This window comes from Leuciscus leuciscus (genome assembly GCF_965113295.1).
Source record: "Leuciscus leuciscus genome assembly, chromosome: 3".
Lineage (NCBI taxonomy): Eukaryota > Metazoa > Chordata > Actinopteri > Cypriniformes > Leuciscidae > Leuciscus > Leuciscus leuciscus.
The window spans coordinates 37,585,573-37,600,571 of NC_138727.1; the positions used below are offsets into that span (position 1 = coordinate 37,585,573).

Sequence of the window (14,999 nt, forward strand, 5' to 3'; positions counted from 1 at the left end):
GAAGTCACATTCTTCCAAATAACTTTTATTTTCAACCGAAGAAAGAAACTTATTCGAGTTTAAAACAACTTGAGAGAGTAAATTATGACAATTAGAATTTTTAGGAGAACTATCCCTTTATTGTTGTTAATAAAACAACAAAATGCAAAGAGAAAATCACTCACTGCTCTTGACTGATAACTTTAATAGTAGCTTTAATAAGTATCAATTTATAATTTATACAGTGAAGTCTATGTTTTGTTTTATTTTCATATTTGTTCATTTATTACTTTCTTCAATGCTACTGTTAAATACACCTACTGTAGCTGAAAACATAAAGCACTGTTTATTTAATTTGTATATTAAGTTGTGTATGTGTATCTTTGATCTTAATATTTAATATTAATATTAATATTTTTTATCTTCGCCCCGTCTGCCATTCTTTTTTATTTTATATTTTGTTACCTAAGGCTTTGTTTTTAAAATATGGACATTAGTTTGGCTGTAATGCTCAGTCACAAAATAGTAAAACCAACATAAAAAAAAATCTTGATAAAATTGTGAATCGTGATTTTCCTGAAAAAAATCGTGATATGATATTTTTGCCATATCGCCCACCCCTAACAGCAAACTCAACTAATCTGGTGCCTATTGCACGTCTAACTAAGATTGGTGTAGGGAAAAAAAGTAAGACTGTTAAGTTAGCAATTTTAAACATTCGCTCACTTAAAAATAAATCACTTCTAGTCAATGAATTAATAACCACAAACAACCTGGATTTTATGCTTCTAAATGAAACCTGGCTAGAAGACAGCTGCAGTGCAACAATCCTCAATGAAACATCCCCTCCTAACTTTACTTTTATGAGTGTCTGCAGAGCTGTTAAAAGAGGTGGGGGTCTAGCTGCTCTTTTTAAAGATATCTATCAATGTAAGCAAATATCATTTGGGAATTACACGTCTTTTGAATATCTGGGTATTGTGTTAAAAGGTGCTCCACGCATTTTACTCATCATTATTTACAGGCCTCCAAAATACTCTCCAGCCTTTGCTGAGGACTTTACAGAACTGTTATCAACAGTTACCTCAGAGTTTGACTGTTTTGCCATTGCTGGAGATTTTAACATTCACATAGATAATGCAGAAAACAATATGGCAAAAGAAATCAAAACTGTTTTAAAAACTTTTGATCTGACTCAGCATGTACATGGACCCACACACAATCATGGACACACTCTAGATTTACTTATTAGTAAGGGTCTAAACATCTCATCGATTGTTATTAAGGATGTAGCACTGTCTGATCATTTCTGTATTTTCTTTGATATATTGATCTCTCCTGCCATTGAAGCTAGATCTGTGTCTGTCAAGAAGAGATGCTTAAATGAGAACACTAGTTTACTATTTATGAAGGCTATATCCTTAACACCAAGCATATCTGCTGACTCTGTTGATTTTCTCCTTGAAAAGTTAACTCAAAAGTTAAAAGTGCAATTGATGATATTGCTCCTGTGAAAGTCAGGAAGAAGAGTGGCAGACAAAAAGCACCTTGGAGAAACTCAACAGCAGTGCAAAATATGAAAAGACAATGCAGGAAAGCAGAGCGCATGTGGCGGAAGATAAAACTTGTAGTCCATTATAACATCTACAAAGACAGCCTTCATTCTTTCAATATGGAACTAGGCAAAGCTAGACAGACTTTCTTCTCAAATATTAAAAACCCTCTAATTTAAACAACACACGCACACTTTTTGCTACTGTAGAGAGACTGACAAACCCCCCAAGCCAGATTCCCAGTGAAATGCTCTCAAACAGCAAGTGCAATGAGTTTGCTTCTTTCTTCTCTGAGAAAATCAATAACATCAGAAAGGTGATCAGCACATCCTTGAGTTGCACTGAGGTCAGACAGATCAGACCACCTGAGAAAGTAGTAACTTTGTCTGATTTCAAAAAAATTGATGGCAAAATTTTGGAAGAAACCGTACAGCACCTTAAAACATCAACATGCGTTCTTGACACACTTTCCACATCTTTTTTCAAAAGTGTGTAAAACAGTTTAGAAGCAGATCTTCTAGAAGTGGTAAATGCTTCACTTCTCTCTGGGAGTTTTCCAAACTCCCTAAAAACTGCAGTTGTCAAGCCCCTCCTGAAAAAGAACAATCTTGATAAGACCATATTAAGCAACTATAGACCGATCTCAAATCTTCCTTTCATAGGCAAGATCATTGAAAAAGTTGTCTTTAATCAGCTGAACAAATTCTTAAGCTCGAATGGATACTTTGACAATTTTCAATCTGGTTTCCGACCGCATCACAGCACAGAGACAGCGCTCATAAAGATAATAAATGATATTCGCTTAAATACTGATACAGGCAAGTTATCAGTGCTGGTACTACTCGACCTCAGCGCTGCATTTGACACTGTCGATCATAACATACTTCTTGACAGGCTGGAAAACTGGGTGGGGCTTTCTGGGATAGTCCTAAAATGGTTCAGGTCATACTTAGATGGGAGAGGTTATTATGTGAGTATAGGAGACCATAAGTCTGAGTGGACATCCATGACATGCGGAGTCCCTCAAGGCTCAATTCTTGCTCCACTCCTGTTCAACCTGTATATGCTCCCAATGAGCCAAATAATGAGAAAGAACCAAATTGCTTACCACAGCTGTACAGACGACACACAGCTCTACTTCGGCTCTACAGCCCTATCGCCTAACGATTACAGCCCCATTGACTCCCTGTGCCGATGCATTGATGAAGTCAACAGTTGGATGTGCCAAAACTTTCTTCAGTTAAACAAAGATAAAACTGAAGTCATTGCATTTGGAAACAAAGATGAAGTTCTCAAGGTGAACGCATACCTTCACTCTAGGGGTCAAACAACTAAACATCAAGTCAGGAATCTTGGTGTGACACTAGAGTCAGACCTTAGTTTCAGTAGTCATGTCAAAGCAATAACTAAATCAGCATACTATCATCTGAAAAATATTGCAAGAATTAGATGCTTTGTTTCCAGACAAGACTTAGAGAAACTTGTGCATGCTTTCATCACCAGCAGGGTGGACTATTGTAATGGACTCCTCACTGGCCTTCCCAAAAAGACCATAAGACAGTTGCAGCTCATACAGAACGCTGCCGCCAGGATTCTGAGCAGAACCAGAAAATATGAACATATCACACCAGTCCTCAGGTCTATACACTGGTTCCAGTTACATTTAGGATTGATTTTAAAGTATTATTACTGGTATATAAGTCATTCAATGGCCTAGGACCTCAATACATTGCAGATATGCTCACTGAATATAAACCCATCAGATCACTCAGATCATTAGGATCATATCAGCTAGAAATACCAAGGGTTCACTCTAAGCATGGCGAGTCTGCTTTTAGCTATTATGCCAGCCGCAGCTGGAACCAGTTTCCAGAAGAGATCAGATGTGCTCCTACAGTAGTCACATTCAAATCCAGACTCAAAACACTTCTGTTTAGCTGTGCATTTACTGAATGAGCACTGTGCCGCTGTTCGTCCGACTGTACTGTACTGTATTTCATTTTATTTTTCTAAACTGTTTTAATTATTCTTATTTCTTTTTATTATCTTAATTTCTTCTATGTAAAGCACTTTGAATGGCCATTGTGTATGAAATGTGCTATATAAATAAACTTGCCTTGCCTTGCCTTATAATGAATATACACTTTCTTGTTATGCCAAGCTCTAAATATATGGTAGAAATGTTTATATTATTGTGGAAATCATATTGTTGTGGATAATGAAGTCAAACAGGTTGAGATCCACTGGTTTAAATGGGCTAAATGATTGGAGAACTCCTGCATACATCATCAGAGAGAAGTCTGTTGTTTTCACAGGACAATCCAGTTATTATGACATCGATTAAACATTATGAAGTCACATTTTTACAAACATTTTTGCTATTTTATTTGTTTGCTTTCCAAGTTTTGTTACTTGGCGGCGGGTTCTCTTTTTTTTTTTTGTAAATAGTCATCACTGTAAATACGGATTGCACTGTGTATTGGAACACCTCCTGCAAGTAAACCTTAACCTTGTACCATAGTGCATCTGCGAGTTAGGCCATCATTTTTGTAACATGTTGGACAGATTACCAGGTGCAGAAAGTGGGCTGTCAAATCTACTTTTTCTACAATAACAAAAGTGGTAATTATAAACATTACCATTACCATTTTTGTGTGCAACTAATTATTTCTGCCCTTCTCTACAGTATTCTAATTATTTTGAATGTAACAGTATGCAATAAATTTGAGATAATTAGTGGCACTACTTCGTGATTCCTGATATTAAAGTCACCATGAAATAAAAATGGACAAATCTTGTTTTTATATGAAATATTGCCCTTTTTTTTTTACAAATAATTTATACATGCACATCTTCTTTCTTTTTTTTATTCACGTGCCCTCGTAATCCTGCCTTTAAATAAAATAACTTGCAGTGACATCTCTTCTCTGATGACATGTTTACTGGCACGAGGGCGGGACAACCTGTCACTCACATGAGACCCACTGAAAGCAAACCACAACCATCCAGTCGATTCCCCATGGACACACATTTTCACTTGGATATACGTCAGAATAGGGAAGAAAAGACTTCTGTTTCATGCCGACCTTAAGAGGCATTTTCTTTGTTTCTATAGTGACACACCTGTCACAGCAGCAGAAGAACGAGCAGGGCGAGGTCTCGATCCCGCGAAACTTTCCAGAGCAGGGTGTGTCAGTGCACTCAGCGATGAACGCGTGCAGGTCAGTGATATGGTCCGGCTCCTGAGTTTGATGCTGAATGGAAATGACAGGATATCACATTACCATAATCAAGCTATATATAACTGTCAGTGTCACCTTAATTAGGAAAAAACAACTTATAATTTACAAGAAAGATACCGGTAAGTCAAAAATGACACTTGAATATGATTAAAATGGATTAAAAACAAACTAAAAATAAAATATAAGATTAAAAAATAAACTTATTGAAGTCTAAGTTTTAAAATGAGAGTTTCCCTATAAAGATATTCATGTTTGTGCATGTGCGTGTTGTGAGGATATCAGGAACAAAAACAAGTTTTTCATTTATATCTCTTTATCAACCTCATTCTCTCACTCTTACCTTGATGGTCTCGTAAGCTCCAGTGATGAGAGCGATAAAGAGAGAGAGCACCATGTAAATGAACAGAGAGATGAATGTGTAAAGGTAAACCTGCAAAAGAACAGTGTCTTTAGTGCTCTGAATTCTGTAGCATTTGTGAGGATGTGAGGGTTAAACTCACCTGACTGAAGACCCAGACTAGCAAACTGCTCTCTTGCATGCCACTGAAGGTCACAAACATGTCATCTCCATTAATCAGAGAGAAAAGACACTCTGACACCAGCGAGAGAGAGCGGAACTGAGGAAAGAAAACAAAAACTATAAACACCACATATCATTGATAATGAGAGAGATGACACATGTACATTTCCTTATGTACGTACATCATATACACTACCATTCAAAAGTTTCTTCACCTTACAGTGCATTTATCTGATAAAAAATACAGTAAAAACAATAATATTGTGAAATATTCTTACCATTTTAAATTATTGTTTTCAATTTTAATGTTTTAACTGTAATTTCTTCCTGTGATGCAAAGCTGAATTTTCAGTATCATTACTCGAGTCTTCAGTGTCACATGATCCTTCAGAAATCATTCTAATATGCTGATTTGATGCTCAAGAAACGTATTATTATTATCATCAATGTTGAAAACATTGTGCCGCTTAATATTTTAGTGGAAACAATTTTTGTATGCACAAATAACGATCAACATGCTTGTTTGCTTTGCGGCCCCTTTAAATAAAGTAAAAAAAAAAGACAAAGCATTCGATCTACGTCAGAGCGTCCACGAATCTTTCTACGGCGTCGTTGGCAGGGTGGCGAGAGCGAATTTTGCAGTGTGAACGCACAGTGACTCCAAACTTTTAAACAGTATGTGCACTATAAACCTTTTACGGTTTCTGAAAAACATTCTCTCTTTTGGACTTTAATTACATTACAGCATAAATTAAACCAAAACAATTGTCATATTCCTAAACAAAATAATAATGTCAAAAAGGTCAAAATTACTGATTGTTGCTAAGTAAAAAAATTATACACACACACACACACACACATATATACACATATTACACATATGTGTATATACAGTATATATATATATATATATATATATATATATATGAATGTCATCTTTCTGAACATTTTCCATGTAATACCACATTAAATTATTTTGAATTAATTATGCTTAATTAGCTTGTGTCAATCACAGACTGCCAGACTTAAGTTGTATACCTTAACATGATAGGGTCCCAGCACAATCCACCCACAGAAGCAATACCCGAGGTAGATCACCGCCACACAGCAACAGAAACGGATCACATTAGGGAATGCAGCTCGTAATGTGACAATGAGAATCTAAGAAAGGAAAACACTATATAGTAAACAAATTCCACATCCTAAGAAACATCTCAATTGTTTCACAAGCACATCCTCTCAAAAGATGTGGTCAAATTTCAGGTGAATGAAAAATGCAACAAAAAATGTAAGCAAAAAAAAAAATATATATATATTTAAATTTTTTATAATAGTCTTTTTACTGTAAAGATCAAGGAAAACTAAATGCATGTACATTGGTGTGTGGGTGTGTTTGTCTCTGTCTCTCACATTGTACTTCTGAAAGAAGGTGAGGTAGCGAATAACTCCAACCCAAACCAATAACGTCGAGGTGCCCAAAAGGATCCCACACTCATCGTACGATGAGAGGTTCTGAGGGTTGAAACAAAGTATCATGAAGTATCCGTGCTGATTGTGGCGACCTAATGCAATGGTTCTTTGTTCAAATCAATGTACATAAAGGTTTCAGAATATCCATTTTCCGAAGCTGTTGCTCATCAGCTCTGACTGACCTTTTGCTCAATGCCGATCTTAATCATGGAGCCTGTGATCGTGAATATGTCGCTAATGATGAGCAGAATATACCATCCGTTAATAAACTCCATTCGGTCTCCCCAACAGACATCACGCTTCAGATAATTCCTAAAGTACTTAACAAACTCCTGAAGAGAGAACGTTAGAACAGGATTCACTAAGTGATCTTTGGCATATTAATGTGGATTTGTTTGATACAAAATCTTACATTTTGAAGAATGATTCCTCTGATGATAGAGCGACCACAGAGGACCAGAGAGAGAATACACACCACTGCAACCGCCACATCAAACCACACACGAGCATAACTATCAGCTGGAGACAGAGAGATAGCATGAGAACAAGCATTTAGTGATTGTCCACAATGTAAAAAATGTGAAAATCCCCAAAAATTTATCTGAAAAGTGAAGTGAATGAGGTAGTTTAATCTTACCGTGTCCAGACACACTTGGGTCTCTACATTCCTTTATGGAGGCCTGATTATCAAGACTGATCTTAACTTTACCACTGTGGGCTTTGTTATCCAGCAGAATCTGAGCATAAATTAATAACATTATATGCAGTAAATACAACTATATATAGGAACATAGCATTGTTATTAGTTAGTTTATATACATACATACATACATACACACGGTATATATATATATATATATATATATATATATATATATACACACATACACAGTATATTAATAGCTCTTTTAAAATAACTGTCTTTTTTATTGGGTTAAAGTAACATTTCATGTGCTCACTGTGATGAAGAAAGTGTAACAGTCGGGAATTTCATTGTGGATGATGGTCTGAAGATTTATAGCCTTTAGCTGGAACTGTATGGTGACATTAATGAGCCTGAGAGAGAGTGTGTGTTGATATTACAGTTTTAGATCATTCATTAATGGAAATTTCTGAGTAGAAAACACTTAAAAAATCCAGTTTAACTTACTTGTGAAACTTAAGGGTGAAGTTCCTGTAATCGCGGCCCAGACCTACTGTGGGAGTGGCCAAAGGGTTTACGCCCATACAGTCTACAGAGAGGAAGAGAGAAATTCTTTACCTCCTAAACCAGCCTCAGTGGCCGACAGGGTCATCCGATGATTTATTTTAGAATACATGAGAAAGTGATTTCTGTGGTGCACTCAGTAACAAGGAACTGCAAGTAACAACAATGTGCAAAAGAGGAAATTACATGGTCTTTTAGTTTTATCAAGTTTTAATCGGTACTAATAAACAAACCAAAACATGTATTTATGAGTGTTGCTTGTTATACTAATATACTAATAACTAATATTGCAAGTTCATTAAGTATCTGTCTTGATCCTATACACACCTGGACAGGTATATTTCTCAGATTAAACAATGATTGAACAATTGAGGAAAAAGAGGCCGAAAACTTGTCACCTGTGACCACATGCGGATCGATGTTGAAGGTGTCGTTAGCTGGGTCAATCTGGCCTTTTTTATAATACTGCTGACACAGAGAAAGAGCACTCCCGTTTACACCGACATCGTACACATATGCATAGCGGCCCACTGTCGTCTCCGGCAAAGCCAGGTACTGAAAGACAAGTGGAAAAAAAGGCTGTTAAATAAGGCGTTTCAAATAAACATGACCATCAGCTATGGAATATATTTTTTGACCTAAAAACATAAATTCAGAAAACAAAATTGTGTTATGACTTCACTGAGCTCGCTGCCCAAATATATCCCCTCAAAATATATTCATTAGTTTCACAGTAATGATTACGAGATAATTACAGTGAAAAAGGCACCATATGAATGAGAGTTAGTGTATGCGTCATTGTCAAAATTATACATTACCTGTTCTATTGTGTAATACATATGATCATAAACATCACTCTGTGTGTAAACAGCAAGCGCGTCATCTGAGTCAGCGTAGTCTTTGAGAAAGAGGTGTTTAAACGAGGCTGTGTTTTCCTCTTTAAACGTCACCGCCATCTCGTTGCTTAAGCCAAAAAGTACCAGCTGGAGATCATGACAAAGCAAAAAAAAATTGTTATTTGGTCAAATTTTTGCTTTATTTGCTTTATTTGTTCAAAGCAAAAAAAAGAATTTGTATGAATATGAATATATACACACACACACACACACAGAGAGAACAAAAATATAAACAACACTTTTCTTTTTGCCCCCATTTTTCATGAGCTGAACTCAAAGATCAAAGACTTTTTTTTATGCACACAAAAGGCCTATTTCTCTCAAATATTGTTCACAAATCTGTCTAAATCTGTGTTACGCCTGGTTCACACCGGACGCGGAAGCGGCGCGGAACGGAAAATCACGCGCGGTCCGGCGCCTGCCTGTTCACACCAGACGCGTATTCTTCGCGGAGGTCGACAAGCGCTTCTGCTCAGTTGTTGTTTATTCAGAGCTATTTTTTACATCATGGGTAAGTAAATAACCTCATAAAATGAATACACCATGTTTCTGTAACCAAGAAGTTTGTACACTTCTTTTATTAATCCGTTGTCGAGACACACACGCAGCCAGAGAGAGAATATGGTAGACAGTAGTAGTGTAGATATACCGTTGAAATATACATCCTCTCTTCAAATTTATTAAATCTATTTTCCTCTTCCTGTTTCCCAGTGCGAGTAGACAGGAGGAGAGCCCTTGCCCTATATATATTGCTTCGCAGTTGTCACTCGCGGTATTTTAATTTGAAAATTGCTTATATTTTGACAATTGACCGGATTGTCTCGTGTTTCTTGGTGTGACTTCCTGCCGGAATTGACGCGGATCACTCGCGGCTCGCGCAAAAAATAGACCAGACGCCGAAACTGGCGCTTCACGGCGCGGGCCGGCCGCGGCGCTCCGCGTCTGGTGTGAACGACACCATAGGTTAATATGGGCGCCGAAAGGAAGCGGCCTCCGTTCCGCGTCGCTTCTGCGTCCGGTGTGAACCAGGCCTTAGTCAGCACTTCTCCTTTGCCGAGATAATCCATCCACCGCACAGGTGTGGCATATCAAGATGCTGATTAGACAGCATGATTATTGCACAGGTGTGCCTTAGGCTGGCCCCAATAAAAGGCCACTCTAAAATGTGCAGTTTTACTGTATTGCAGTAAATAAAAATAAAAAAATAAAAAAAGGTTTTTGATTGTGGCCTGTGGAATGTTGGTCCACTCCTCTTCAATGGCTGTGCAAAGGTGCTAGATATTGGCAGTACCTGGAATACGCTGTCGTATACGCCGATCCAGAGCATCCCAAACACATTAATTGCAGTAATGCTGACTGCAGGAATGTCCACCAGAGCTGTTGCCCGTGAATTGAATGTTGATTTCTCTACCATTTATTTTTATTTTTATGTATATATGTATGTGTGTGTGTGTGTGTGTGTGTGTGTGTGTGTGTGTGTGTGTGTGTATGTGTGTGTATATATATATATATATATATATATATATATATATATATATATATATATATATATATATATATATATATATTAGGGCTGGGAATCGATTAAAAAAAATTAACTAATTAATTGCACAATTTCTGTAATTAATTGCAATTAATTGCGCTTCCCCCAAGCTTGTAATCATCAATATTTAAACTTAGAATCACCTAATTAAACAACACAGGAAAAAAAGGGAACAGAAAATAGATATATCAATATATTATTCTTTTTCAATAATCAATCAACATAATCAATTTAACAGATTATTATTATTATTTGATTAATTATTAAAACAAAATATAGTCCTACAAAGCTATTATTACCAGAGCATGTGATCAGAGCAGGTCATTTTACCATTGTTGCCCAGCATGGCTATACCAGCTCAGCAAACAGAAGTCAACAGAGAAATTTCACGTTACTTGAGTGGACTTTACTTTTCCAGTGCTTAGTACATGATTGAAGCCTTTGGGCCGTTAACGACAGAGCCGCCGACACACACACACACACACACACACACACACACACACGGAACGGAGAGCTCGCCGCTGCTGGGCCATTAACGACAGAGCGAGCCGACACACACACACACACACACACACACACACGCACGCACGGAGCACAGAGCGCGCCGACCGACCGACACACACACACACTCACGCGCGCGTGCGCGCGGAGCACAGAGCGCGACGCACATACCGAGCGGAAAAGACCCGCTCATGAAAGCTGCCCGAGAATGAAACCTGACCGACGAACATGGAGGGGCGGGACGGCATATTTCGGCCTTTTTAATAGCAGACGCAACAGGAAATCATTAAAACGAGGCAAAAAAAAAAAAGTGCTGCGTCAATTGCGTTTTTTTTTTTTTACGCGTTAAACATTTCTAATTAATCGCAAAGATTAACGCGTTAATTCCCCCAGCCCTAATATATATATATATATATATATACATATACATATACACACACTCACCTAAAGGATTATTAGGAACACCATACTAATACTGTGTTTGACCCCCTTTCGCCTTCAGAACTGCCTTAATTCTACAAGGTGCTGAAAGCATTCTTTAGAAATGTTGGCCCATATTGATAGGATAGCATCTTGCAGTTGATGGAGATTTGTGGGATGCACATCCAGGGCACGAAGCTCCCGTTCCACCACATCCCAAAGATGCTCTATTGGGTTGAGATCTGGTGACTGTGGGGGCCATTTTAGTACAGTGAACTCATTGTCATGTTCAAGAAACCAATTTGAAATGATTCGAGCTTTGTGACATGGTGCATTATCCTGCTGGAAGTAGCCATCAGAGGATGGGTACATGGTGGTCATAAAGGGATGGACATGGTCAGAAACAATGCTCAGGTAGGCCGTGGCATTTAAACGATGCCCAATTGGCACTAAGGGGCCTAAAGTGTGCCAAGAAAACATCCCCCACACCATTACACCACCACCACCAGCCTGCACAGTGGTAACAATGCATGATGGATCCATGTTCTCATTCTGTTTACGCCAAATTCTGACTCTACCATCTGAATGTCTCAACAGAAGTCGAGACTCATCAGACCAGGCAACATTTTTCCAGTCTTCAACTGTCCAATTTTGGTGAGCTCGTGCAAATTGTAGCCTCTTTTTCCTATTTGTAGTGGAGATGAGTGGTACCCGGTGGGGTCTTCTGCTGTTGTAGCCCATCCGCCTCAAGGTTGTGCGTGTTGTGGCTTCACAAATGCTTTGCTGCATACCTCGGTTGTAACGAGTGGTTATTTCAGTCAAAGTTGCTCTTCTATCAGCTTGAATCAGTCGGCCCATTCTCCTCTGACCTCTAGCATCAAGAAGGCATTTTCGCCCACAGGACTGCCGCATACTGGATGTTTTTCCCTTTTCACACCATTCTTTGTAAACCCTAGAAATGGTTGTGCGTGAAAATCCCAGTAACTGAGCAGATTGTGAAATACTCAGACCGGCCCGTCTGGCACCAACAACCATGCCACGCTCAAAATCGCTTAAATCACCTTTCTTTCCCATTCTGACATTCAGTTTGGAGTTCAGGAGATTGTCTTGACCAGGACCACACCCCTAAATGCATTGAAGCAACTGCCATGTGATTGGTTGATTAGATAATTGCATTAATGAGAAATTGAACAGGTGTTCCTAATAATCCTTTAGGTGAGTGTATATGTATATGTATATGTATATGTATATGTATGTATGTATGTATGTATATACAGGGATTAAAGTGAAAAAAATTCTTCTGACTGAAATTTTTTTTTAGGCCAAGTCATATACCTTTTTAAATAGTCGAGACCAATAGCGTTTTAAGGGGATACGTTTTAAACTGCTTTAATATTGCCAGTAAGCGTATCAGTGAACAGTTGCAAAATCAAATGAATAAATAATAAACAGGTTTCTTCACCTAAGTTAGGGCTGCACGATTATTACAAAAATCATAATTGCCGATTATTCCCTTCGAATTGTAATTGCGATTTATTAATTATGATTATCAAAGTTTACATTGAATATATATTTAAACAAATTTTGTTTAAACATGTTCTAATTTGCCTATATATATATACATACATATATATACATACATATACACGTATATATTATATAGGCAAATTATAAAACGTGTTTACACAAAATTTGTTAACACACACAAGTACTTTTCCCCTTTATTTAACATAAATTGTAAGAATATGACTAATAGTAAAGACTAGTAGCCTACTAATAAATAAACATTATGCTAAAGCTATTAAATAGCAGTTCCAAACTAGTTTTTGTTAATACAATGTTGGTATGAGCCACTACAGTCATTTAAAAATATAAAAAATAACACAAAGAAAAATAGTGGCATTTTGGGGTTAATATGGAAACGACAGTTACCCTGGTGAATACACAATATTAACAATAACTGTTAATGAAACATGGAAACTGCTCCTGGTGAATAGAATGAAAATCATACCTGCATTACTTTTATTTCGTGTAATTTACAACGTAACGGCGTTGCATGCTCGTAGTTTCTTTTGCACTTTATATACAGTGAGGCGCTATACAGCGTGCGCCGCCGCATTTGCGCGTGCAATTGAAGAGTGTGCGCTACGAGAACAGGATAACGGCTGACAGGACAAGAAAGTCCGTCTTTCTGAGGTGAAAAACTTTATTTCAGCGTACACTTATGTCACTGCCTGGTAGTTCCTATTGTGCTGGGTTTTCTGAAGTAGTCATTATTCGCCTCTCATAACCAAGGGGCAACATTCTGATCTGAAAAATGAAGCCTACCCGGAAGTGCGAAAAACTGCAATACATCGAAAATCCGCTAGGGGAAGGTCCCAAAAGGGAGCAAATGTCCATAGCCCCCATGTTAAAATGTCCGTTTTCACAGCATAAAATCATGTTTTTACAGGTTGGTCCCATGGACTTTTATTGGATTTTTCGATAGGTTCCGAGTGCCTGACAACGGCGAGGGTAGTGAATTTTTTTCTAACTCGTTAGTTTAGATAGTATTTAGATATAAAATGTATGACAATAAGGGCGTGGTTAACTTTGATTGACAGCTTGATTGACAGCTGAAAGGCAGAATGACAACATAAGAAGCGCCATTTTTTAATACAGTTGACATATAATACTACTGTTTCTGTATCATGAAATGTAGTTTTAAGAGTTTTTCAGGCGAGAATGTAGTTGTTTAAAGCTCAAATCTGTGGTTTATTTATAAAGATTTATGAAAATTGTATCCAGTTGTGAGATCCAGCGATGACCGGGCGCTCGGCGCGATGTACCCCGCCTGGAGCAGCCTTTCATCGGCTAGACGTTTTGAGGTTTGCCGCTGACTCTGGCGTCTCTGTAGTGGTTAAACATGAGATATAATTCGTCTTGTCTATATCTAACGGGCGATTTTTGGTCTCGTGGGCAATCGTTTTGGCTGAGGGGAAGTTTCATAACTTTATAAGCTATATTTAACTTGTACCGTTGTATGGTTAGACTAGATCGAGCGCATGACTTTTTATGTTTGACTGAATTGTTTGCTTTATTTGTATAGCTTATTGTAACTTTACCTTTTACTTATACTTTTATAATAGCTAATATTGATAAAACTGAAATTTAACAAAAAGAGACTGGGTTGAGTTTTGTCATTTTAAATTTTAATACAACGAAGATGATCTGTAATGTTGTTTACTGCAACATCTGTTGTTTAGTACAAATGCACATATTGCCTGGACCATATTAAAATGTTTAATATTTTTATATTATATTTAAAACGAAAAGAGGCAGGTTTGTGTTTTATATTTCGTTTTGTTATAAATAGGCAAACGTTATGTGCAGTGAATATAATCAATACGCGTTGCCTGAACCACATTTGTGTGGCTATAATGTTTAAGATTTCTTTAAATGAAAACGAAAAGAGTTAGTATGGTGTTTTATAACATATTTCGTTGCCTAAAATATACACAGAGATAACCGGAGTAGCAGAGCGAGCTGAGTGACGCGCGCTGCGTCAGAAGGTGGGCGGGGTTAGGGTTTCCCAAGATTTTCCAAGATGGCGCCGCCCATACCCCCCATAAACGGCTTCAAACCCGTTCTTCAGAAAGTCTATGGGTGACGTCACAGACGCTTTGTCC

General features: G+C 37.6%; 1 protein-coding gene across 1 annotated transcript in view; it reads right to left on the bottom strand.

Moving 5' to 3' along the window:
- The window catches only part of mcoln1a (mucolipin TRP cation channel 1a), a 28,211-nt gene that overhangs the window by 5,156 nt on the left and 8,056 nt on the right, over positions 1–14,999 (bottom strand). The window contains exons 3-14 of the mRNA XM_082163512.1: positions 8,790–8,954; positions 8,370–8,526; positions 7,915–7,996; positions 7,724–7,820; positions 7,402–7,501; positions 7,177–7,283; positions 6,947–7,096; positions 6,705–6,806; positions 6,333–6,455; positions 5,275–5,391; positions 5,115–5,204; positions 4,656–4,786 (exon numbers count right to left, since the gene is read on the bottom strand). Of these exons, the coding sequence (XP_082019638.1) occupies positions 4,656–4,786; positions 5,115–5,204; positions 5,275–5,391; positions 6,333–6,455; positions 6,705–6,806; positions 6,947–7,096; positions 7,177–7,283; positions 7,402–7,501; positions 7,724–7,820; positions 7,915–7,996; positions 8,370–8,526; positions 8,790–8,954 (1,421 nt within the window). The remainder of the gene's footprint in view (positions 1–4,655; positions 4,787–5,114; positions 5,205–5,274; positions 5,392–6,332; positions 6,456–6,704; positions 6,807–6,946; positions 7,097–7,176; positions 7,284–7,401; positions 7,502–7,723; positions 7,821–7,914; positions 7,997–8,369; positions 8,527–8,789; positions 8,955–14,999) is intronic.